We start from the raw sequence: 27,996 nt of genomic DNA on the forward strand, positions 1-27,996 counted from the left end.
ACCACTTCAAAATCCCAAAAAAATCAAAAATATAAAAACAATCTAACCCGCTCCGAAATTTTAGCCTTAAACAAGCTAATACATAAAGAAGACCTAGTAATCAAGCCTGCCGACAAAGGGGGCGGAATAGTCCTCCTAGACCGATCAGACTATGTGGTGGAGTCTCTCCGCCTCCTTGCTGATGATTCTACCTACAAAAAACTGACCTATGACCCAACCAATATTTTTGCAAATGAAGCCGAGGCTTTAACCAAATTTGCCCTCCAAGAAGGGATCCTTACAAAAACAGAAGCCGCCTTCCTACAAAAAAATTTCTACCAAATCCCCTACTTCTACCATCTACCCAAAGTACACAAAAATCTCCACCACCCTCCTGGCCGACCAATTGTGGCTGCTATGGATAGTGTCACCACAGGCTTCAGTTTATACATTGATCAATTCCTACAGCCCTTGGTGACACAACTGCAATCCTATATCCGCGATGGTCGTCACCTCCTAGAACTCCTGGCCCCTTACAGGTGGGAAACATCATATACCTGGCTCTCCCTGGATGTCAGTTCACTATATACCTCCATCCCACATGACTTTGGCCTAAAAGCGATTGAAAACTCCTTAATCAATGACCCCTTAATGAATATGAGGCAAGCGGACTTTGTGCTAAAGGCCGTTAATTTTTGTTTGACACATAATTATTTTACCTTCAACGGTGACTTTTACCAACAGATCCAAGGTACAGCTATGGGCGCCAATTTTGCGCCCTCATATGCGAACCTTGCGATGGGCTTCTGGGAGTCCCACTACATCTACAAAAATAATCCTTTTTCAGAAAACATAATCTTTTTCGGTAGATACATAGACGACCTTATCCTCATCTGGGATGGAGCAGCTGACTTAATCCCCCCCTTTGTTCAACATTGTAACAATAACCCCTATGGCCTATCCTTCACGTCTAATACCAACTGCGAGACCATAGCATTCTTAGACCTAGAACTGGGGCACGAAGGTCATGCTATTATCTCAAAAAATTATACAAAACCAACCGCGGGCAACTCCTACCTTCACTTTAATAGCTGTCACTATCCAAAATGGATTAAAAACATCCCAAAGGGACAATTTTGGCGCCTAAGGCAAAACTGCACCAAACAAAATCGACTATATCGAATTCAGTAACACCTTGAAAACTAAATTTAAAGAAAAAAACTATCCTGCACCCCTTATAGAAAACGCTTTCAAACAGTGTCTTTCAGAAAAAACTGCAACAAAAACAGACCGCCCCCCACAGAATTTCTCTAGTAGATTCATCACCACTTTTCACAATGAACATAAAACTATGGAAAGAATTTTAAAAAACCACTGGAATATCCTACAGCAGGACCCCCACCTAAAAACTGAACTCCCAGCCCGACCATCTGTCACTTACCACAGGGCCCCAAACTTGAGGAACAAAATCGCACCCAGCAAACTAAAAACTCAATCCATTTTTCCCAAAACCCTCCAACTGATACCTCTAACTGGGATGTATCAATGCCACAAAGCACTTTGCAAAACATGCAAATTTGTCAAACACGGACAAAAAGAATTTACCACCAAAGGCAAAACCTATGAACTAAAAGAATTTTACAACTGCTCATCCGATTTCGTAATATATGGTCTGAGTTGTCCCTGTGGTCTCATATATGTAGGGAGAACCATTAGGACTCTCAGACAACGTTTCGGTGAGCATCGTAGACTAATAGGAGGCACAGACCCCCATAGCGTGCCCAGACACTTCGCCCTCTGTCATAAGGGGTCCACATCAGGTCTCAAGGTCTGGGTTATTGAGCAGATCCCCGACCATCTCCCTTCAGCGGAAAGGTTTAAAAAATTATGCTCCCGCGAAACCTTCTGGATCTACACTCTCGACGCACTCTCCCCAGGGGGAATCAACGAGTATCGAAATTGCCACCATCCTCTGATATAACCAACCCGTTATCTGTTGTAGAGCTCAAACTGCCCCATACCAGACACCCCTTGTCCATAGTGCGGTCTCTATCATACAACATGATTCCACAAAAAATATCCTTCCATCTATATAGATATCCTCTCAATCTATCCGCTTGCTCTAGCTACCGATATTTATGGAAAATATATTAGTATACATATTGTTTCCACAGTTACTGCATCTCTCAAGCGATTATACTCTCTCTTCTCCTTGCAAAGAATCATGCACTGATATTGGCTTGTATATGTACCCATGCATTTCTTTTAGAAAATTATTGTTATGATTTTGTATTTGTGTAATACTCCCCCCCCCCCCCCCCGTCCACCCCCCCCTCTTTTTGCCGCCCCCCCCCCTCTCCCCAGGCCCCCCTCCCTCTCCCTTTCCCTTTTTTCCCCCCCCTTTTTTTCCCTTTCCCCCTCCCCCCCCATTTTTATTTCCTCCCCTCCCCCCCCCCCCTCGTAATCCACTCCCTTGTACCCCTTTTTTTCCTATCTCCGCGCCCCACACTCATGTATGTGCTCACACACATACACACGTGTCCATGTAGGCATATATGTGTGCTTTCCTGATTATACTTCTGTTTTTTAATTCTCATTTTATTGTATACAATACGCTTAGAATAACATTATTAATTACATTAAAACACTGATAAGCGTACGTATCTACACGTGTATGTGTATATGTGTCTATACACATACACTATTTTTATTCCCTTATAACACATATGTCCTGCACGTCCAATCTCCAATATAATTATATCTACACACTCCATGTATGCTCCTCTCTTTTACCTTCCTTTCTAAGTTTAAGCCTTTTTACCCATTTTTAATATATATTTTTTATCTTCCTTCCATCCCCCTTTGTTTACTCATTCTTCCATCCATTCTTTGATTTTTTCCAAATAGGATTTTATCCCATAGATATCTTTACCGATATGTACATAAGATTTCACCATAGACGTTGACTTCCTCCTTATACTAAGCCGCTCCAGCTCCCTCTCTCTCCCACTTCCCTCTCCCCTCATTACTCATCCCACTTCCCTCTCCCCTCATTACTCATTGTTTTCCTTCTCATACTCGATCGTAGCCATGCCCCTTCACTTGCTCCTAGTCCGCCTCCAGCCCCGCCCACTGCCCTTAGCATGCCCCTATTTATATCCTGAGTCCCCTGCATTTTTTTCTGATTCTGCCTGATGAAAGAGCGCGGTCGTCCGACAATCTCGACCCGCACGCTCAAGAAACGCATCGCATACCCGCTGACGTCACAGCCCCGCGCCCTGGTCGTCTCTGCCTCCCAAGCCTCGTTTTGAAGACCGCACATCTCGTGTCCACCACAAGCCGGCTGCTTCATACAAAACACCTGCAGTGGACAGCATGTGAGAGGAACAGGAACAACGCGATGAGATGACAGATGTGGACCGGAGCACTGGCTAACGTCCCAAAAATCAGATATACCAGATGACCCCTGGTGTTTAATGCTTACTTTTTGCCTACTAAATGTGAGTGCAAAATGTTATGTTTTTTACACTGAAAATAAAACCTTTTAAAAAAATCTGCACCCAGAGGCGCCCCTTTCTCTCCTTTTTCTCCTTTATCTACAGCAATCCAGGAGCTCAAGTTTCAGCTCTTTTAAGGTGGCAGCCCTGCATGCGGATCCATCCCCCCCTCCCCATCCTTTTTCCCCTCCCCTCTCCATGAACTAAAGAACATTTATTCCCTCCTTTTTTTGGTCTGGACAAAGTAGTGCATTCCCTGCACTCACCATATGTAACCTTATAGACTCCCTTTTTTTCAAGTGGGAACCTAATATCTTTGATTTGCGCCAAATACTTGTCTTAAGCCTTATTATAGGCTTTCCTGTAGGTAAAAGTTAAAAATGTGGGTATACAACCACTTTAAGGGGGTCTGAAATCTTTCCATCCCCACTGTATATACAGACACAAAGGCATATGCAGTATACACATTAGGCGTTCAAGAAGGGGTTGCAGCTTGAATCATCTAACACCTGTTTACTTGACAGACATCTAAGGCCCATTTCACACAGGACTGATCAGTAATGATCTGCCCCGTGATGATCCGCTTGCTCAGCGGGGATCGCTCCATTGTCCCCGCTAAGCCGGCTGATAACAGGGCGGTCCCAGCACACTGTGCCGGGACCGCCCTGTCAGCTCTCCGCTCTCCTCTATGGGGGATCGGATGAGCACGGACCGTCTGTCCGTGTTCATCCGATCCGCTCTGCAGATGGATAGAAAAATAGGATTTTCCTCCGTCTGCAGAATCGGACAATTGCGGAGGCAGACGATAGTGTGTGCCTGCGGATGTTCATCCGCAGACACCCGCTATCCCATAGGGATGCATGCATGCCCGTATTTCACCCGCAAACGGATAGATGAAATACGGACATAATGTCCGCATATGTGAAAGGGGCCTTAATGTAGTGTGGGTTTTTAATATTTAATTTTAGTTATTGATTTACAAGAAACTTAGTAATCATTTTAGGTTAGTGTATAAGTAATGACATCTATATACACAACATGCTTAATGCACGAGACATCCGCTTCATCATGCTGTGGGAAGTTGGGAACCACTGACCAGTTTTAGCTATCGCTTGCTCTGCTGTATATATGACTGCGAGACCAGTTCCTAGATTAGGTCGATTCAGAAGGGAAGTATGGATCAGGGGCCATCGCCTCCAGGAACTTCAATTGAAGATGATAGGAACTCCCAACCCCCTCCCCCCGCGGGATTTAATATGCTGTATTTCTTTTTTATGACCGTTAATATATCTTTAAACCAAGATAAGTAAATTCCTTTTATTATAATCTTGAGATGACTGAAATTATTGGACAATACCCACATGTCAGAGGTTAAACATAGGATTTTTAAGTAATAAAGCCTAGCCTTTTATTACACCTATAGAACCCTGCCAGCCAGTTAATTGTGCACCTTTGTTTAGCATCCTCATCTGTCGGCTGATCCTGTTTATTAGCAACTTACGTGACATTTCTTGTTCAGCATCTGTTATCTGCACTTCCTCTTATGCTGCTAGCCATCCTTTAGGTCACACCATTTTTAGCATCCCTACATCTGTGAATCATCCTGTTCAGCAGCCTCTGTTTTGGCCAATCCAGCTGTTTTGTGCAACTCATTCTGTTTTTTTTTTTCAGCATCAGAAACCTTAGGCCTCATGCACAAGGGCAGTGACAAACTGAAAATACTCTGCATATTAAATTCTGGGTTTGTTTCTCATGCCTGTGGAGTCACAGCTGCCATATACAGCCTGCCATACAAGTTTACAGCTTCTGCAAGAGACTTTCAGGTTTAGGAAATACATTGAATGTGCAGGCACAGGTAGTTTACATGACTACAGCCATTTTTGTGGCAGGCTATACACAGAATCCTGGGTGCAGGAAAAACACACAAATTTATACACCATGTTTAACCACTTGCTTACTGGGCACTTAAACACCCTTCCTGCCCAGACCAATTTTCAGCTTTCGGTGCCCTCACACTTTGAATGACAATTACTCAGTCATGCAACACTGTACCCAAATGAATTTTTTGTCCTTTTTTTCCCCACAAATGGAGCTTTCTTTTGGTGGTATTTGATCACCTCTGGGGTTTTTATTTTTTTCGCTATAAATGAAAAAAGACCGAAAATTTAGAAAAAAAACGCATATTTCTTTGTTTCTGTGACAGAATTATGCAAATTATTATTTTTTCTTCATAAATTTTGGCCACAATTTATACTGCTACATATCTTTGGTAAAAATAACCCAAATTAGTGGATATTATTTGGTCTTTGTGAAAGTTAGAGAGTCTACAAGCTGTGGTGCGAATCGCACAAAATTGATCACATCTGATGTACTGGTGGCCTATCTCGCTTCTTGTGACCCAAACAAGTCAGGAAAGTACAAATACCCCCCCAAATGACCCCTTTTTGGAAAGTAGGCATTCCAAGGTATTTAGTAAGAGGCATGGTGAGCTTTTTGATGTTGTCATTTTTTTCCCACAATTCTTTGCAAAATTAAGATTTTTCATTTTTTAAATTTTTTTCCACAAAATTGTCATTGTAATAGGTTATTTCTCTCACATGGCATGTGTATACCACAAATGACACCCCCGAAAAAATTCTGCTACTCCTGAGTATTACAATACCACATGTGTGGGACTTTCACAGCCTGGCCACATAGAGAGGCCCAACATGCAGGCAGCACGTCACGTGTTCTAGGAGCATAAATTACACATCTAACTTGTTGACTACCTATTACACTTTTGAAGGCCCTGGAGCACCAGGACAATGACACGTGACACTGACAGATGGCACTGATACGGCACTGACGACAGATGGCACTAATACGTGGCACCGATGACGCGCGACACTGATGAGAGATGGCACTGATAAGTGGCATTGATGACACGTGACATTAGCAGATGGCACATGACACTGATAAGTGGCACTGACTGCAAATGGCACTGATGACAGATGGCACTATATGGCACTGACGACACGTGGCACTGGGGCGGATGGCACGGGGGCAGGATGGCACTTTTTTTTTACATTTTTACACTCACGGCCGCTGCAGCCGTTCATTTCTCCCTCCTCACACGCTGTCTGTGTGAGGGAGAGCGGCGCTGAGAAATGATCTCATGTTTACATATGAGATCATCTCCCATTGGACACGCCGATCGCACTGTAAACGGCCGCCGTGATTGACCGTTCACAGCGATCTGTGTTTGCCTGTCTCCGGGGGACACGGCAAACACAGAACTTCCAGGGACGGCCTCCCGGACGAAAGCGCCTGCTCTACAGCCGTCATTCGGCTATAGGGCGGGCGCGAGGAGGTTAAGACTCTCAGTCTGTATGCATGAGGCTTAAACTCCGTCTCACTTTACATTTCCAACTCCTACGTGATGTCATGCCTTATCCTAATCAACATCTTCCCACTCTGGTTTATGCTGCTCAGTAACATCTCCTAATGTGCTAGCCAGTGTATCGGCAAAATCTACACAGTGTCTTAACCTTCTCTGTTCGGTATTCCTCGATTTATACTTCATGCCTCATGGTCTTCACCATCTACCTGCATTCTCAAGGCCAGCCCATTGCTTACAACTCTTGCCTGTAAATCATCCTGTACACCCATGGGCACATTTCTAGTCATCAGAACAGTTAAAAAAAAAACACGGCACTTACCTGTAAGAAGCTAATTGCCATTAAAATTAAGCTATAAGAACCGATTCCTCCAGTAAAAACGTCATTTAGATCTCTTTGGAGTAGAAACTGTTTTAACACTAAAATCAAATAGGGAAGCAATGGATATTTCTATAAGAAAAAAATAAAAATAAAAGAGGGTTAGGGACAAACTACAACATACTCACACTTCTAAACTCCTAAATATTTAATTCAGAAATCTCAATCTAGTGTGGCCACCTACACTCTGGCTTAGAGAGACCCCCTCAGCGTTTCAGGGAAATGTTCTGGAAGGGAGGCAGGACTTGGGACTGGAGTGGCAGGCAGCTTAAGTGGAGAGCTCTGGACCAATCATTAATTTGTGTTGGCAGGGGCAGGACTCGCTTATAAGCTGGGGGTCACATGCTTCCTAGGAGGAGGAGAGAACCCAAGATGTATTGTGCAGCAGGAGCAAGCTTGAAGGCTTGGGGGTTCAGAGTCCCCAGTGCTGGGTAACCCACACAGTCATCGCAATTTAGTCCAGAGGAGAAACCGGGTGTCCCAGCCGGGGATGCGCCGGACACCATGTGGAGGAGGAAGTAGGTGTAAAGCGGACAGAGGAAACTGGGATCGACCTTCTGTGGGAAACATGGACTGTTGATGGGAGGTGAGAAAAAGGAGTGCAACCCAGTAGTGCTTTTCCGTAAACTCGCTATGTGTCGAAAGACCTAGTGAGAGGCACTTTCCATAACTGACATTGGGCGGATTTGCATGTCAAGTAATTAGGCCCTGAGGTCTTGGGACTTTGAATAATGCTGTGGGTTGTAGATTCCAGAGTGATGCTGGTCAGGTCAACAAAGGGAAGTACGCAGGATCAGCGTCAGGAACCAGATTAGAGGCAACTCATATCCTCTACACAAATGTAACGTCCACTCAAGTTCAAGAAATAAAGCCTTTTAAAAGATAAAGGCTGTCTGCCGTTTGTGGATCTTTGAATGGGAGGAACGGCACCGTTGACAGAAAGGTAAGGAACAGACAGACAGAGGTCAATAATGCATACTCAGGGTTAACTTGAGGGTATATACATCCAAATCAGAGGAAGGGTTTAGCAGTTACAGCCCAGAATATTCCCCCCCCCCCACCTTTTTCAAGGGACCAAAAGTAATTGGACAATTGAATCAAAAGCAGTTTTGTGGCCAGGTGTGGGCTACTCCATTTTGTCTTTATCAATTAAGTAAAAGGTCTGGAGTCTAATCTAATTGTGCTATTTGCATTCAGAACCTATTGCTGTGAATATACATCATGCGTCCAAAGGAGCTATCTATGCAAGTGAAACAGGTCATTTTATAGCTTCAAAAAACTAAACAAATCCATGAGCGAAACAGCAACATACGGCGTGGCCAAAGCAACAGTTTGGTATATTCTGAGGAAGGAAGAACGCACTGGTGAGCTCAGCAACACAAAAAGGCCGGGATGTCCATGGAAGACAACAGTGGTGGATGATCTTAGGATCCTTTCTCTGGTAAAGAAAAACCCATTCACAACATGCGGACAAGTGAAGGACACTCTTCAGGAGGTGGGTGTATAATTCTCAAAGTCTACAATCAAGAGAAGACTTCACAAGTGCAAATAGAGGGTCCCCCACAAGGTGCAAACCATTCATAAACCTGAAGAATAGAAAAGCCAGATTAAAAACTTTGCCCAAAAAATAAAATAAAAAAATAAATAAAAATCTAAAAAGCCAGACCAGTTCTGGAAAAGCATTCTTTGGACAAATGAAACAGATTATTCTGTACCAGAATGACAGGAAGAAAAAAAAAAAAAAGTGTGGAGAAGGCTTGGAACAGCTTATGATCCAAAGCACACATCTGTAAAATATGGTGGAGGCAGTGTGATGGCATGAGCATGCATGGCTTTCAGTGGCACTGGGTCAGTGGTGTTTATTAATGTGACAGAAGCAGCCAGATTAATTCTGCAGTGTTTAGACATACCGTCAGCCCAGAATTAACCAAATGCTGCAAAGTTGATTGGACAGCCATTCACAGTACAGATGGACAATAACCTGCAAAAGCAACCCATGAGCTTTTGAAAGAAAAGTGGAACATTCTGCAATGGGAGAGTCAATCACCTGATCTCAAGCCAATTGATTATGCATTTCACTTGCGGAAGGTAAAACTAAAAGCAGAAAGACCCACAAACAACTGAAGACAGCTGCAGTCAGAGCTTGGAGAAGCATCAAAGCAGGAAACCCAGTCTTTGATAATGTCCATGGGGTTCCAGACTTCAGGCAGTCATTGTCAGTAAAAGGATTTTCAATAATTATGTTCAACTGCTTGAATTAAAGCTGAAAGTCTCCACTTCAAATTCATTTGGACGGTTTCATTTTAATTTTATTCTCGTGGCATACAGAGCCAAAAGTATGAAAATGTTGCCAAATATATATGGACCAAACAATTAAAAAAAATACACATATACACACACAAATACACATAATATAAAAAAAAAAAAAATTATTATATGTATGTATATATATATATATATATATATATATATATATATATATATATATATATATATATATATATATATATATATATATATATATACATACATACATATACACACACACACACATACATACACACACAAATACACATATATATACAAATAGAACAAAATAACAGAACAGGATTTTTATAACAGCTTACCTGCAAAATCCTTTTCTTTCATGTACATCAGGGGAAGCAGAGCCATAGTACTTACTACGCGGGTTATAGGGCCACTGATAGGGTGTGCCAGTGTCCATCACCTAAGGCAAGAAGTGTACTCCCTATATAACCCCTCCCACTACTGGAGTCCTCAGTTTTGCAGCCAAGCAATACAAGTGTATACCAAGAAGGGAGGGACCTCTGTGTCCCCTGATGTACATCAAAGAAAAGGATTTTACAGGTAAGCCGTTATAAAAATCCGGTTTTCTTTTCTTACATCAGGGGACACAGAGCCATAGTACTTATTATGTGGGATGTCCCATAGCAATGGCAACTGAAGGGAGGGACACACAACAAAAAAGTAGGGCAAAAGGGAGGCCAGAGGACTCGTATGGCAGCCTGCAGTATACTGCACCCAAAGGCAATATCCTCATCCTTTAATATCGATTTGATAAAATCTGATAAACGTACGAACCGAAGACCAAGTTGCGGCCTTACAGATCTGAGCCATAGAGGCCTGATGATGCACCACCCAAGAGGCACTAATCGCCCTGGATGAGTGTGCTCTAACATGAGAAGGAAGAATTTTCTTCTTTAAGCCGAAGCTTGAACAATCATTTGACAAATCTATTTGGAAAATAGTGAATGTTGACGCTGCCTGTCAACATTTTGGACCCTCTGTCAGTACAAACAAAACATCTGTTTTGCGAACCTGAGTGGTCGCCTTTAAATAGACTCTGATCGCTCTTACTACATCAAGAGAATATAGTGCCTTCTCTTTCCTAGATTGAGGCTCTGGGGAGAAAAGAGGAAGAATATCATCTTGGTTTAAATGAAAACCTGTTACCACTTTTGGTAGGAATTCAGGATGAGGACATAAAACCACCTCATCCTTATGCATGATCAAATGTGGCTCTTTACAAGACCGAGCCACTAGTTCCGATACTCTTCTAGCAGAAGAAATAGCAACCAGAAAATGTTTCTCTCTCGTCAAAAGAACCAAGGGAATTTCTTTTAAAGGCTCAAACGGCTGATTCTGCAAAGCCGATGAGACCAAATTTAAATCCGAAGGATTTAGAGGTGACTTGATAGGGGGATTAATCCTGAATAAGCTACAAACCAAGAGGCCATTGAAAAAAAAAAAAACACAGAAAAGGCCGGGATCTGGCCCTTAATAGAAGTCAAGGCCAGCTTCATTTCAGATCCCATTTGCAGGAAATCTGGGATTCTGCCTATGACATACTTCCTGGAGTGCTAATGCCTGGATCCGTGCCAAGAAACACATGCCTTCCAGACTCTATAGTAAATGATTCTGGAAGCCAGCTTCCTGGCACTAATCAAAGTAGACACCCCAGAAGGAGATCACCCACGATTATTTATAAAGTGGAATTCAACAGTCAAACCCGTTACATTTTTTCGTCCATAAGGCAGGATGGAATACCGGACCTTGTGCGAGAAGGTCTGGTTATAATGGCCGGAGGACTCCTACTGCCATCTTTATGATCTTGGTAAATCAAGATCTTCTGGGCCCTGTTGGGGCCACCAGAACCACCTCCATTCATTCCTGCTTGATCCTGCGGAGAAGGTGCGGAAGTAGCAGAACTTGAGGAAACGCATACAATAGGTAAAAAACTGATCCCATGGGAAGACTAATGCGTCTGTTCCCCCTGCTAGCAGATCCCTTGTTCTCAACACAAAGTGGTCAACTTTGTTGTTGAATCTGGATGCGAATAAGTCCATGTCCGGAATACCCCCTCTCCGACATATCACTTTGAAGATGTCGGGGTGAAGAGACCGTTCTCCCGGAAATAATGGTTGGCAACTCAAGTAGTCCGCCTGCCAATTCTCTATTCCTGGAAAGAAAATTGCCGATAGGCAAGGAATGTTGTGTTCTGCCGAAGGGTGGAACACGATTCACCTCTTCTTGGGCTGCACAACTTCTTGTGCCCCCCTGGTGATTGAACTAAGCCACAGCCATGGCCTTGTTGGACTGAATCCTGACATGACAGTCCCGTCTGACCATCCAAGATTCTAGGGCCAGACGTACTGCCCGAATGTTCCTAAATGTTGATAGGCAAGGTCCTCTAACCTGGACTATCTCCCCTGGACAGAATCTTCTTCCAGGGCTGATCCCCAGCTCAGAAGGATGACATCTGTTAACACTTTCCGGGATACAGGTAGAAAAGATTTTCCCTTTTGCTGGACAACCACCAATTTAGGCTCTGACTTGCGTCGGAAGCCAAGCGTAGTGGAAAAATCCAAGGCCTGAATCTTTTTATTTCAAACCGACAGGATGGTGCTTGAAGCAGTCTTGAGTGAAAACTGCGCATAAGGGACAGCCTCGAAGGAGGCCACCATTTTCCCTAACAATCTCAGCCGAATGGAAGGATTTTTCTTTGTTTTGATAAGTTGAATTAGTCCTGCAATGGAAACGATTGTCTGGGGTAAGAATACCTTCTTTTGTACGATATCTATAATCAGCCCCAAGTACTGTAATCTCCTTAATGGTTTTGAGGAGGATTTTTCTAGGTTGAGTATTCAACCCAGAGATTCCAGGCAATTTACAGCTGTTAGACTCTGGTTTAGACTTGAGACTGAATGATATATTAAAGTTAGATAGTCTAAATAGGCTAGGACCGATATGCCTTGAGCCCTTAATCTGGCTAAAGGAGGTACCAAAATCTTTCAGAACACCCGTGATGCTGTGGCTAAACCAAATGGCAGGGCCACAACTGAAAATTATTTTATATTTCAAAGCACAGAAATTTCTGGTGAGCGGGAAACATTGGCACATGGAGTTATGCATCTTTGATATCGATTGAAGATAAAAACTCCCCTCCTTGCAGGATGGAAACAACTGATCGGATGTTTAAGTGCCGATTCAGATCTAGAATGGGTCTTACCTCTCTGGTTCTGGAACCATGAAAAGGTGGGAGGGGGAGGGGGAGAGGGAGAGGGAGAGGGAGAGGGAGAGGGAGAGGGAGAGATTTTCTCTGGATCCTTGGGAACATTTGATCTTAGAAAAAACGAGGAGATGGAAACTCTCAGAACTCTAGTTGTAACCTAGAGAAAAACTGCATTAGACACCCATCTGTCTTGAAATTGTTCCTGCCAGATCTTTGAGAAATGCAGGCGCCTCATTCTCCCCCCCTCCCCAAGCGAGGGCACCCCTTTATGAGGAGGCTTTAGCATTATGCTTTGTGGGCTTTCTGCCCCAAAATCTCTTCTGACCCTGGTTCTGCCCTTGGGGTCTTCCCCTTGAACCTGACAGTTGAGGCCATTGACACTGCCCAGAGGCAGCCCGCTTAAAAAGGACAAATATTTGAACAACTTCTTTACTGGTAAAAGCTTTTCCCATTAGAGATCCTTTGGATGTATTTTATCCAGATCGTCTCCAAATAGCCATCACCATGAAAAGGGGAAACTGGCTTGGAGCTTTTTACAGGGTGCTTCAGCTGACCAATTTTTCAGCCATAGAACTCCAAGCATAAACTGTGAGGCTTAAATGATAGACTATTTCATAGCATCTACTGTAAAACAATGCGTCTGATACACCAGCCAATTGCTGGGCCTGCTGATCAGGCAGAATTTTAAGTATCTCCACAAACTGTTGCTTAATGGACTGGGATACACCAATTGCAGCAAGAACCGGTTGCACTACTGAACTTGCTAAAGACATATTGCTTTTAGAAAGAAGTTCCAACTTTTTATCTGTTAGATCCTTTAACGTCAGCGCATTATCCACCGAACATGTGAGATTCTGGTTTACTGAGGCGATTGCAGCATCAATTGCTGGAACCCCCCCCCCCATTTTTTTTTTTTATAGAAAGCCTCTTCCATAGGATAAAGTGTAGAGAGTTTCTTAGGAGTATAATACTTATCCGGATGTTCCCATTCAGAATACATAAGCTTTTTTAGCCATGCATAAATAGGAAAAACCTCCCCAGATGGGGAGGTTCTAATGATGCCAAATTAGAGGTGGGTTCCTCAAGAGCCTGTGCTGCAGGCAGCAAAAAGGCTGAACGAACCAATTTAGTAAAGGAGTGCACAAGCAAACTATTGTGATGCTACTCCAATATTAGGATCCTCGGAAGAGAATAGGATTTTTTGTACTCACCGTAAAATCCTTTTCTCTGTAATTCACCGACTGACACAGCTCCTCTCTTAGACATTGGGTTGTTACGCCACCTTTAGGAGAGGACTAGGCATAACATGTTATGAAAAACACAGAACTTTTAGTTCCGCCCAAGGGGCGGTCCCTTAGGTAAAAACCCCCAGCCTGCCATGCAGCCTCAGTAAGTCAACAAGCAGTATAACGTAAAGAAATATAGGAGGGGCAGGTGCTGTGTCAGTCTGTTAATTACAGAGAAAAGGATTTTACTGCGAGTACAAAAAAATCCTCTTATATTCACCGACTGACACAGCTCCTTTCTTAGCCATTGGGACGTCCCCAAGCAGTGCCAAAATGAGGGGTGGGAAAACCGTATAAAAAACTTCATCCACCATGGCATGTGGGAACTACTATGAACTTTACCCACAAAAACGACTGTGGAATAACCACCACCAAAAACAGGGTGCTCCTCAACAGAGACTCTACCCTCAAACCACACCAAAACTGCGGTAACAAATGCAACGGTGCATTAACTTAAATGTACTGCATTTTTATAAATAAATAAAAAAAATTTTTTTTATGTGCAATTGCAATTACACAGCCGCCTGCAAAACTTTGCATCCAAAGCAGGCAGTCGATGCACTGACATCTACCTTGTAGAATTTTGTGAAGGTGTGAACAGACGACCAGGTCGCCACTTTACACACTTGAACGACAGACGCTTGATGTTGGAAGGCCCAAGACATTAAGATTGCCCTCCTGGAGTAGGCCGTGACCAGAAAGGGGGGCACCTGCCCCTTCAAGGCGTAGGCTTGTACTACAATCTGATCCACCTGGAAATGGTGGCCAACGAGACCGCCGTGCCTTTCTTTGGACCAGCCACCGAAACAAAAAGGGAGTCTGACTTCCGGAAGGGAGCCAAGGCAGACAAATGCACCCTCAGAGCCCGAACCATGTCCAGGGAATGGAGGGCCACCTTCTTAGGATGTGTCGGCTTAGGACACAGATGGTAAGCCAACGTCTTCATTGATGTGAACCGCCTTTGGCAGAAAAGGTTGCAGACGCAACACCGCCTTAACCTTGTGGATAACCAGGTAGGGCGAATTGCAGGACAAGGCTGCCAGTTCCAAAAACCCTCCTAGCCAATGTAGTGGCCATTAGAAAGATAGTGTTTTTTGCAGCGCCGATAACACCACGTTCAGATTCCACGGAGTAACTGTGGATGCACCAGAGGAACTACATGGTGCATCCCTTGAACAAAAGTGCTCACTAGACAGTGAAACGCCAGGGGTGGCTAAAAAGAAAAAAAAAAAAAAAAAAGCCAGCCAAAGCTGATATTTGTCCTTTGATGGTGCTCAAAGCCAACTTCTGGTCTACTCCTTGCTGAAGACAAAGCAGGACCCTGGACAGGCACTAGGTCTGCGTACCAGGGACGCCAAGGCCAATCTGGGGCAATCAGCATTACTGGGATCTCCACAGACTCCACGGAGCCACCAGCGCATCTGCCCAAGGAGCTCTTGTCCTGGACACAAATCTTGGCACCTCCGATTGAGAAGGGAGGCCAGAAGATCCACGTCTGGTGTGCCCCATCGCAGGCATAGTAGGCTGAACCCCCCCGGATGTAACGTCCATTCTCCTGGGTCCAGCATCTGGTGACTTAGTCTGCCTGCCAGTTCTCCACTCCTGGGATGTAAATGGCCGACAGGGCCTATACATGTCACTCCGCCCATCGAAGTATGTGAGCGGCCTACCGTGAGGTGGCCAAGCTTCTTGTTCCTCCTTGGTGACTGACGTATGCCACAGCCGTGGCGTTGTCAGACTGGATCCTGATCGGACGCCCTCGCAGCCTTATCGACCATGTGGAGAGGCATAGCCTGATTGCTCTCAGTCGAGTAGATTTATCAGCAACTTGGATTCCTCCACCGACCAGAGGCCCTGGCTCGACTGAACTCTCATTACTCTGCCCCAGCCTGATAGGCTGGTGTCTGTTGTGATCACTGTCCATTTCAGAGGTAGGAACAATTTCCCGGACTGAAGTGCTGGGGACCTCAGCCACCAGAGCAGGGAATCCCTGATGAACTGGCTCACCTGAATTATGCCAATCCAGGGACTTTGTCCCATTTTGTCAAAATCTCCTTCTGCAGGACTCTGGTGTGGAACTGGGCATACGGTACTGCCTCGAAGGAGACCACCATGAGTCCCAGGACTCGCATGCAGAAGCGTAGCAACTACCACTTGTGGTTCATCAGCAGTTTCACCGCGGCTCAGTCTGCAGCTTGTCTTAAGGGAGAAAAAACTCTTGCTTCCATGGAGTCCAGCAGTAAGCCTAGGTACTCCCAACGCTGAGTTGGTACAATCACTGACCTCTTTAGGTTCAACAGCCACCCAAATTCCTGCAGGGTCTGCATGGTGATCGCCACTTCCTCCTCTAACTCTGAGGCGTTAGATGCTCTCAGATCATCTAGGTATCCCACGATCGCGATCCCGCGTTGCCGTAGCAATGCCAAAACAGGAGCCAATACCTTGGTAAAGACTCGGGGGCTGATGCCAAACCAAAAGGGAGAGCCACAAACTGGTAGTGGGCTTCCCCGACTGCGAATCGCAGAAACTTCTGATGCTGGAGGGCATATGGGTATGTGCAGGTACGCATCCTGGATGTCTAAGGATGCCAGGGAGTCACCTTGATGGAGTGCAGCGACTACTGAGCAAACTGATTCCATTGTGAACCTCTGTACTTTCACAAAGTAATCGAGGGCTTTTAGATCCAAGATTGGACGTACCTCTTCCTTCTTGGGGACTACCAACAGGTTTGAGTAGAACCCCTGGAAACGGTCCGAGTCCGGAACGAGTACCATCACCCCACGACTCAGCAGGTCCCTTACTGCCCCCAAAAGGGCCTCCCGGCGAGCCAGGAGTATGGGTATGCTGGAGGGGAAGAATCTGTTTTGCGGCCAAGAGAGGAACTCCATCTTGTAGCCTGAGGAAATCATATCGCAGACCCATTGGTCGGACAGCCGAGAGGTCCACCGGGCTGCAAACTCCCGAAGGCAACTCATCCAACCCGAGTTGCGGGTGGGGTCAAACCTTCAAGCAGTAGCACTTTTGCGTGGCTCTTTAGCCTTCCTGGCCTGTGGGAGTACTCTTACCACCTGTGACATTTTTAATGTTATCCAAAGAGGCTCCAAAGAGCCGGTCGCCAAGGAAGAGAAGATCCGTAAGGGCTTTTTTGGATGCCTGGTCAGGAGACCAGCATTTTATCCAAATCAGGTGCCTCAGCACCACTGCTGACACTGAAGCCCTGGATAACAGCGGGAGAGTATCCAGGGCCACGTCACAAACGTACTTCAGGCCTTGCACTAGTTGCTCTACTAGTTACATAGTAAGGTTGAATAAAGACACAAGTCCATCAAGTTCAACCTGAGTGTCTACAATTGTCTCCATCCCTGTACATTGCACACTCACATCGGTCCCTACCTTCAAGGAGCCCACAATCCAAGGTCCCCATTCATATACTAGGGACAATTTTGGACAGAAGCCAATTAACCTACCTACATGTCTTTGGGGTGTGGGAGGAAACTGGAGTACCCGGAGGAAACCCACGCAGGCACAGGGAGAACATGCAAACTCCAGGCAGGTAGTGTTGTGGTTGGGATTTGAACCAGCGACGGTTCTTATTACTAACCGAGAGTGCTAACCACTACACCACTGTGCGTCTCTCTCTGTGTGTGTCTGTGTGTCCCCCTCTCCCCACCCAACGTCTGTCTATCTACATCTATCCCACCCAATGTCTATCTACAATGTCTGTCTAGGTGTCTGTCTATGTATCTATCTGTAGGCCCTATTGTGGGCGAGTGATGGGGGGGGGGGGGTTGGTTGGGGTTTTGTTTGCGACCCCCCCCCCAAATAATTGAGCACCAGCCGCCACTGTCCACACTGCTTTATTTACCATCTGTTTGCCAACGATCCGCACAGGCATGCAAGTATGCTGTCCCTAATTTGCCATTTCCATTCTGTATAACCACATAGTCGCCTTATTGAACTAGATTGACTATTTCATAAATATGTCTACATATGATTGTACTATTATACTATTATACTAACACTTAAATATGTTTACATTATAGAACATGTTTGCTATGGATGACAAAGCCTTTGAGGAAGGACAAATTAGTCTGAAACATGTCAGGCCTCATTCTCATCAGCTGCATATATTAGCCCACTAATCACATATCGGAGGGTATTATGCTATACTTGTGATTTTGTATCATTATTTGTTTTACTGTTTCTACTATATTTTTTGATATAATTAAATAAAATATCTTTTTAAATACTGTCTGGTCTATCCTCGCAATCCTGAGGGGTGTTGCTGTGCAATATGCACTAGGCTCTCTCTTTCTTAATTTGCTACAGCAGGTGAAAAAATTCCTTCCTGAACCCCACCCCAAGAGGCAATCAGATTTTCCCTGGATCAACTACCTATAAAAATTAGTACCGTTATATTCTGAACATTTAGGAAAGAATCCAGGCTTTTTTTTAAAGCAAGCTACTGAGCCAGAACCAGCTCTGGAGGGAGTCTATTCCAGATTTTCACAGCTCTTACTGTGAAGAAACCTTTCCATATTTGGAGATTAAATCTTTTTTTCCTCTAGATGCAAAGAGTGCCCCCTTGTCCTCTGATGACCTTAAAGTGAATAACTACACCAAGTTCACTACATGGACCAACTATGTATTTGTACAGGTTGAGCATGTCCTCCCTTAATCTCCTCTTCAAGAGTGAATAGATTCAGTTCCTCTAATCATAGCTGAGCTCATCCATGCCTCTTACCAGTTTGGTTGCCCTTCTCTGCACTTTCTCCTGTTCCGATACCCTTTTTGAGAATTCTGAGCGCTCAATTTCTTATCCTGACAACCCCACCGCAGTGCCGCCCCCCCCCCTTTTCTTTTTTCCCCATCCCCATTCCCTCCCTCTTGACTGAAAACATTGCAAAATGCTTTTCGGTATGCACCAAACATCTGATAGGAACGTCCCATGTGCAGAGTGTGGTAAAGGGTAAATGCTTAGATAGGTGATCTGATCCTCTCAGAATGTTCATGCAGGTCATGTTCCTTCAAATACTGTTTATCACATGGCAATGCTTTTTTTCTACAATTATCCTGAATTGTTTGATATTTGTTACCATATTGACATATTAGCTGGTTATTAACCTCCATTACCTGAATTTCCACTGCTATCACAGAAAACCTTTCTCAGGAATGTGGCGTCATGTCATATTACTGTTTTATACTGAATAACCATAAAGAATATAAAGAGAAACAAAAACATACAGGGGTCCCACTGAGCAGGCGGCAGAAAGGAGGGTTGTACCAGCGGAGCACACAGGGGTGCCGGGCAGCAGAAGTAGAACCTGGACAGCATAGGCGACATATACTGTAACCGATCCCCTGTATTTTCCTACTGCAGCCACTGAATGCTGGCAAGAGGCAGAGAAGCAAGCTTTTAACGCTGTGTATGAATGAACTACAAGTCACGACATCCTTTGCAGCTTTCCAATGGACTACAACGGCGCTCTGGTAGCCGATTGATTCTTAATGTCAGAATGTATTTGACCTCATGATTCTCATTTGCTCTGACATTCACTGTGAGTTGTAAGATCTTATACAGACAGGTGTGTGGTTTTCCTAATCAAGTCCAATCAGTATAATCAAACACAGCTGGACTCAAATGAAGGTGTAGAACCATCAGGCTGGGTTCACACCGCTGCGATGCGGGAACGCCGCAAATCCGCGGTGTTTTCCCGCATCGCATTACTCCCGCCGGCAGTTCACACTGCCCTATGCGGACGGCTGGGAGTGTCAATGATATGTTAATGACACCCCCAGATCCGTCCGCATATCGCAGTGCGATCTGCCGACTCGCACAGGAATCGGATCGCATGGTGTGAACCCCCATGCGATCCGATTCTGTTGCGGACCAAAAAAAGGGTCCTGTGCGAGTTTGCTGCGGGAGCGATGCGAATTCAGCCATACTATCTGTATGGCTGAACTCGCATCGCTACGGAGATCGGATGTGATTTGCAGTGCGAATCACATCCGGATCTTCCCCCGCAGCAGTGTGAACCCAGCCTCAAGGATGATCAGAAGACATGGACAGCAACCGAGTTAAATATATGAGTCACAGCAAAGGGTCTGAATACTTAGGACCATGTGATATTTCAGCTTTTCTTTAATAAATCTGCAAAAATGTCAACAATTCTGTGTTTTTCTGTCAATATGGGGTGATGAGGAAAAAAAATGAACTTAAATGATTTTAGCAAATGGCTGCAATATAAGAGTGAAAAATTCAAGGGGTTCAGAATACTTATACAGAATGAGATATATATATATATGCGCCAAGACAAAGAACAAACACTAAATTTCACAATATTTAGCGCTAGGGTATGCAAGTCTATGTGCAGCCAAAAATAGGATGCTGTTGAAACTGCTGGCTGATACTTTTAGTCCCAAAGAGATAAATAACTCAAACAGATTATCATTTTAATAAATGCACGATCATAAAAAAAGATTTCGTTAAAACAGACTGGTCAGTGTGCCATCATCCCAAAGTCATATGCAGCAAGGTTGACTCCACATACTATACAGGAAATGGTGCTGAGAGAAGGGAAATGGTCTGCCCAGGTAAGATCACTCAATCCCCAAGATGGTGAGTTTAACCAATTCCAGCATAGATGGCAAGATGGGAAGCCCTGTTGTGCAATGAACGTGCGGTATGGGATAACCAGCGTAGGCGGCTCGGCTATGCTGGTGGCGTATCAGCGAGAACGTCAGCTGCTGTGGAAAGCAGCTGGCCCACTGTAATCCCTGGAGGTGGGGGATAGTTACAGAGACTGAGTCTGACTGGCCAGGATGGACAGATGGCATGTTAAGATATCAGAAGCTTCAGGAGGCGCCGGATCCGGTGTGCAAATAGGATGATGGATGGTGCGCGAGACAATGTGTCACAGGGCATGTTTCGGGCGTGGCCCTTCTTCATGTACAATCCATCATCCCCTGCTTTTTGAACACGATGGATCCAGCGCCTCCTGAAGCTTTGAATGTCATCCCAACGTGCAATCAGTCCATCCCGGCCCATATCTGGTGAATACTTTTACATTATGGTATTTACCTGCAGTGGGTCATTTTATATTTTTTTTAAACTATACTACTGCTTTAACACAAACTTGGACAAGGGCTGATCACTGAAGGGTTAATGCATGTTCACTACAGACTGGTCACTATTCAATCCCAACGTTTGAATGGGCACTGGTAAATGAGAAATGTTTGCTGGAGGCAGGATACGCTGGAAAGTCTAAACCGGTGTCCTCTTTTCGAAACACAGGTAGTGAAAATGCTGTAGGGGAAAGCTACAGACTTGCTTTTGAACCAGGCTTTTCTATGAAGACTGAACCTTCAGATTGTGTGTGATCCTAAAAGTGGGAACTTTAGACCGCAAATGAAGTTCAGGCTGGCCCCTTTTGCAGGTATAGCGATGTAAAACATTAAACATAAGTGCATAGAAAATTTAAAATCCAGCAAGCTCTGCACATGCTCAGTTCTCCATTTTCAGGAACTGCAGAATTTGTAGAGACTGATCTGACAGCCTTAAAGCCGATTTAAGCCCTCCTACCCTTTACACAGCCAAGGAAACTGCTTCTGTTTGATCTGCAACTGCCATGGTGTTGCACATGATCAGTAATGGCACCAGCCATTTGAGTGTTTACAGTTTGGTGGAGGAAACAAGCAAATATGAGTTAGCAATCCCAGCATTTCAAAAATGTAACTGTCTTTTAAAACTTAAAGCAATGCGTTTAATTCGGCTTTAGGATTTACTGCTGTTCAGGGGCTCTGGGCATCAGCAAAATGGCAGCCTCCAGCAATAACATGAGCAATGCCAGCAATTTATAGCACCCACAAATTTTAGTAGCATAATTATGTGGAATGTTTGTTCCACTTTAAAGAAGAAATAAAGCCTCCTAAGAAAAGAAAAAGAAAAAAAGAAAAAAAAAGACACGCTGCAAGGCAAAGGCATAATGAGCTAGTATGCACAACATACTAGCTAATTATGAAATATTTACCCGAGATCGAAATCCCCACAGCGTTCCTCGGTCACTCCCTCAGTCAATGTCATGATACCCAGAGTGACTTCCGGGTATCGCGGCTCCGGCCAGTCACAGTGTTATGATCGCCGTTAGAAAAGGAATGCTCAGTGCGCCTGATGTCTATGGCACATGCGCCATAGACATTGGTGCCGCTATTCTTGCAAATATCTTCTAAACCTTTTAGGTTTAGGAAATATTTCTTTAACCTACAGGTAAGCCTAGATTAAGGCTTACCTGTAGGTGCAAGTGGTTGAAAGGGGTTTACGACCACTTTAATTATCAATGTTTGTGAGGAGGATGGGGGCACTGTCCAGTAGGAAATGTGTGTGTGGAGGACTGTGGTTACTAAACCGTGGATTTCTAAAAGGGCATCTGGAGAATGAGTGCGATTAGAAAGGGAAGACAAATGTGTTTGGTGGTGGTTAGATTTCACTGTGCAAAGGCGTGTGTGCTGAAAGCTAGGTTTTACTGCTAGCAGAATCACAGTAAAGCAAGGGAAAATACATTTATGAAGCTTTGCAGGATGACTCCAGTAATGCTAAAAGTGTAGTTCCAGCCACAAAGCAGAATAGAGTTATGCAAGCAATTCCCCCCCCCCCCCCCCCAAAATCAAGACAGAAAAAAGACAGACCTTACCTGTATACAATCCTTTATAAACTGAGCTGTCTTCACACCAGTTCTAACATTAAAACTGATGTCCACTTTGACCTCTGTCTTCTGATCCATAAGTTTAATTATTGGCACCTAGAAAAAAAAAAAATGTTGAAAAAGAAAATTTCAAGAAATGCATTTTATTTCAGTCTCTGTATGTACTATATATGCATACAGAGACTGTATGCACTATATACCAAAACTGTGGCTGTTAGGACTAAAATTCAAGTTGACTGCAGACAAATTGACTAAACGCACGGGTGTAATACTGATCAGTTTTTGAAGTTACTAGGACTTGGTTTTGTTCAATCTATTGCATTTTACAGACATTTGCGACAAACCTCCCAACTCTGAGATAAGAGAGGAATAGGTTTTAGCACAATGTACGTACCACATACCCTTGCAATACCTCTTGTAATGCAGACCACCGAGAATCGTTGCACAAAATAAAAAAAAATAAAAAATGACTAGTTAAACCTACAAGTGTTTTTTTTCCTCACACTATTAAAGGGCTTTTAAAAATAAACTTACCTATTCTATGCAATGGAATTGCACAGAGCGGCCGGCAACTTCCTCTTTTTGGGTCCCTCCTCTGGCCAGAGCCCCATGGGAAGGCAAATGTGGCTTCAGCTCAGACTGAAAAAAGGACAGGATACATGCCATGGAGTATCATCTAGGGTGAAATTTCTGTGCCTTGCAGGAAATGAAGTCAGCCTTCCAAGTGCAAAGACTGACCTGAAAGGTCAACTTCTTAGCCTAAGCGACACAGGAAAAATGGGAGTCAGAACTTGATCCCTTAGGACTTGGCTTTCAACAGCCAAGCCCTTGAAACAGGATTGTAAACCAGTCCTTGAGACAGCCAGGCTGATCTAAAGTGACAATGGAGTCCACCAGGTGTCAGAAAATGTCAAATCACCAAGTCCTTCTGGGCCAAATAGCTGCCAGCAAGAACACTGGAATACCCTTGATCCTGCAAAGCAGTAAAGGAAAAATCCATAACTGGGGGAAGACATCAACCAGAAAAAACTTGCGTGGCCATCAGTGTGTCCTTTGGATCCCTCACCCTCGCTATGAACGTATCCACCCAATTGAAGCAAGATGCCAACAGATCAGCAGCCGGCACCATAACAGTAACAGATCTACCAGAACAATTCAGTGTGCAGAGGCCATTCCCATATTGAAGACTGAGGATGCCCACCTACTAATTGTCTACTCTGAATACTGACAAGGTTATAATGTGACTTTTAGCCTAAGTCACAAATTATGTGCTGCAAAGCATGCACGAAAGCCAGTAGCTAGGCGGCATTTACAACACGAAATGACTGTTTATTGGGCGTCACGGTTACTGCTGTATTGCTATAACAGTTCCAGCATGCCCCGGGACTTTATGTCATAAGGGGCGACATCACCCGGTGACACCGCACCATGCCTATATAACTCGTTGTGCACCTCGCACACGGTATTACAACGGGAGAGATAGTTGTGTCAACATCAGAAGAAGAGAAGAGGCAAGGATGACGCAGAAGACCGGGCCACCATTAGTAAAAGAGCTGGAAGAAGATAGTGGAGGAGTCCGGAGAGCACGGAGAAGCCTAATAAAATTACTTTAAAAACCTGTCTAGTGTGTTTTTTTTATTGACGATTTTTTTCCCCAGGGGTGAATGGGTAGGAGTATGATGTACCCCATACTCATTCACATCGGGTGGGGTGCTGGGATCTGGGGCCCCGGATTCCGATAAGCCCCCCGCCCTCAGACCCCAACAACCAGGGTTGTCGGGAAGAGGCCCTTGTCCAACATGGGAACAAGGTGCTTTTGGGGTGGGGGAGCTTCAGGAACATTTTATAGCATTATTCATGTGTAACCATTTTGGTTAACGCATGCATCTAATGATTTATGTACATGCTCCTAACATGATTTGATTCACATTGTTTCACACAGTATTGATCCAACATCTTTATTATACACGATTTTACTATTTACTCTATTGTGGTAATTTTCACACTTTACGTTATTTTCCATGGCCATTAGTTGAATTTTCACTTTTGCATATGTAATATGTTTTTCACCATTACATGTCTGAGATTATAGATCTCTCTCTATCATCTCTCTCTCTCTCTATCATCTCTCTCTCTCTCTATCATCTCTCTCTCTCTCTATCATCTCTCTCTCTCTATCATCTCTCTCTCTCTCTATCATCTCTCTCTCTCTCTATCATCTCTCTCTCTCTCTATCATCTCTCTCTCTCTCTATCATCTCTCTCTCTCTCTATCATCTCTCTCTCTCTATATATATATATATATATATATATATATATATATATATATATATATATATATATATATATATATATATATATATATATATATATATATATATATATATATATATATCTATCCTTTTTACTATTTGTGCACAGATACTATATCTTTGTGCTTGCATATTATATTACCACAATTTGGTTTAGTTTGGGATTGATGGTTCTGCAACATGTGCTGAGACCTCACAAGATTGGTGTCATCTGCCAGGACTGATATTTTCAGCCAGTGAGTTAGCCAATTAATCAACCAGTCACGTGTTATCACAAATAGTATATATTTCCAAGTCGGATCCCGCACTAGTGTGAACCCGGCCTCAATGTAAGCAATGTTTGTCGCTCATTAGGAAAGGAAAAAACAAAATGTTTCCTTTCCCGAGGCGAGTCAGCTCAGCACTGGCTCCCACGATGGGGCACGCAGGATGTCAAGCTCGCCAATAAAAGCAGCGAGATTGACACAATATCGCGTTCACCTACTGTAGCATAACATCGAGAGCATAATGGAGTTAAAAGCTGCTGCTTACCCCTTATTAGATGCTCTATTCTGGACTCTCCAGAAAGGAAAAATCCTACATAGCTGTTTAGAGTGGGCTGGGCAGTTGTGATTGCCATAATTAATAATCTGCCTGCACAGACGGGTTATAAGTTGTAACTAGATTTCAACACAGTTTGGCCTAACAAAGGGTTAAAGGTTTATAGGATAGGCTTCTTATATTGTATGTAAAGACAGGCTTGAGACAGATTCACTCTCGCGTTGTTCAAAAAACCGGTCACCCATGACACCTTCTCCTGAGAAACATCCAAAAGGGCAAGATATATTTTAAAAATATGCGACTTGCAGAATCCAGCTCCAGGCACAAATTGAGAGTAACTGATGTTCTTCACACTGTGTGACATCAGAAGTCAGAAGTGTCAAGGATTTCATCACTTCTGGTTTCGGTCACATGCAAACAAGACTACTTGCTTGTGAAAATATTGGACCAAACTGGTCTGTTTGACATGATGCTTTGAAGGCCAGAGGAGAGATCTAATAGACCCCATAACTCTCCATAAAGCGGACCTGTCACAACTCATGCCATCACAAGAGATGTTAATTCTTGTGACAGTAATCAAGGTGACAAAGAAAAAAGTACATTGTTAAAGACCAAATAAAAACCATCCCCCCATTGCTTACAGTGGGGATCGAAAGTTTGGGCACCCCAGGAAAAAATGTGTATTAATGTGCATAACGAAGGCAAGGAAAGATGGCAAAATCTTCAAATGGCATCAAATTACAGATTAGACATTCTTATAATATGTCAAAAAAAGTTAGATTTTATTTCCATCATTTACACTTTCAAAATAACAGACAAAAAAAAAAATGGCGTCTGCAAAAGTTTGGGCACCCTGCAGCATTTATAGCATGCACTGCCCCCTTTGCAAAGCTGAGACCTGCCAGTGTCATGGATTGTTCTCAATCGTCTGGGAAGACCAGGTGATGTCAATCTAAAAAGGTTTTAAATGGCCAGACTCATCTGACCTTGCCCCAACAATCAGCACCATGGGTTCTTCTAAGCAGTTGTCTAGAAAACTGAAACTGAAAATAGTTGATGCTCACAAAGCTTGAGAAGGCTATAAGAAGATAGCAAAGCATTTTCAGATGTCAATATCCTCTGTTCGGAATGTAATTAAGAAATGGCAGTCATCAGGAACATTGCAAGTTAAAGCAAGATCTGGAAGACCAAGAAAAATATCAGACAGAACAGCTCGCAGGATTGTGAGAAAAGCAATTCAAAACCCACGTTTGACTGCACGATCCCTCCAGAAAGATCTGGCAGACACTGGAGTTGTGGTACACTATTCCACTATAAAGAGATACTTGTACAAATATGGTCTTCATGGAAAAGTCATCAGAAGAAAACCTCTATGTCCTCACCACAAAAAGCAGCGTTTGAACTTTGCAAATGAACATATAGACAAGCCTGAGGCATTTTGGAAACAAGTTCTGTGGACCGATGAGGTTAAAATAGAACTTTTTGGCCGGAATAAGCAAAAGTAGGTTTGGAGAAGAAAGGGCACAGAATTTAATGGAAAGAACCTCTGTCCAACTGTTAAGCATGGGAGTGGATCAATTATGCTTTGGGGTTGTATTGCAGCCAGTGGCACAGGGAACATTTCACGAGTAGAAGGAAAAATGGATTCAATAAAATTTCAGCAAATTTTGAATGGTAACTTGATGCCATCTGTGAAAAAGCTGAAATTAAAGAGAGGATGGCTTCTACAAATTGATAATAATCCTAAATACATCTCAAAATCCACGGGGGATTACATTAAGAGGCGTAAACTGAAGGTTTTGCCATAGCCTTCACAATCTCCTGACCTCAACATTATTGAAAATCTATGGATAGACCTTAAAAGAGCAGTGCGTGACAGACAGCCCAGAAATCTCAAAGAACTGGAACACTTTTGTAAGGAAGAATGGACAAAGATACCTCAAACAAGAATTGAAAGACTCTTGGCTGGCTACAATAAGAGTTTACAAGCTGTGATACTTGCCAAAGGGGGCAGTACAAGATATTAACTCTGCAGGGTGCCCAGACTTTTGCAGACGCCATTTTTTGTTTTCTGTAATTTTGAAAGTGTAAATGATGGAAATAAAATTAACTTTTTTTGACATATAATAATGTCTAATCTGTAATTTGATGCCATTTGGAGATTTTTCCATCTTTCCTTGGCTTAGTTATGGACATTAATACACATTTTTACCTGGGGTGCCCAAACTTTCGATACCCACTGTACATGCAAAGGCGATTGCATCACGCGTGAGGTATCGCCGGAAATGTCAGAGCAATAATTCTAGCACAGGACCTCCATTGTAATTCTCAACTGGTAAATAGTAAAGCAGTGGTTCTCAACCTTACTAGTGCAGTGACCCCTTAAAAAAATT

General features: G+C 43.7%; 1 protein-coding gene across 1 annotated transcript in view; it reads right to left on the minus strand.

The window, feature by feature from the left end:
- Nucleotides 1-27,996, minus strand: part of TENT4A (terminal nucleotidyltransferase 4A) — a 686,787-nt gene that overhangs the window by 484,599 nt on the left and 174,192 nt on the right. The window contains exons 4-5 of the mRNA XM_077491885.1: nucleotides 22,741-22,848; nucleotides 7,175-7,303 (exon numbers count right to left, since the gene is read on the minus strand). Coding sequence (XP_077348011.1) covers nucleotides 7,175-7,303; nucleotides 22,741-22,848 — 237 coding nt within the window. The remainder of the gene's footprint in view (nucleotides 1-7,174; nucleotides 7,304-22,740; nucleotides 22,849-27,996) is intronic.

Source organism: Lithobates pipiens, unplaced genomic scaffold, assembly GCF_037356315.1.
Source record: "Lithobates pipiens isolate NorthernLeopardFrog02 unplaced genomic scaffold, aLitPip1_a1.2 Scaffold_19, whole genome shotgun sequence".
NCBI lineage: Eukaryota > Metazoa > Chordata > Amphibia > Anura > Ranidae > Lithobates > Lithobates pipiens.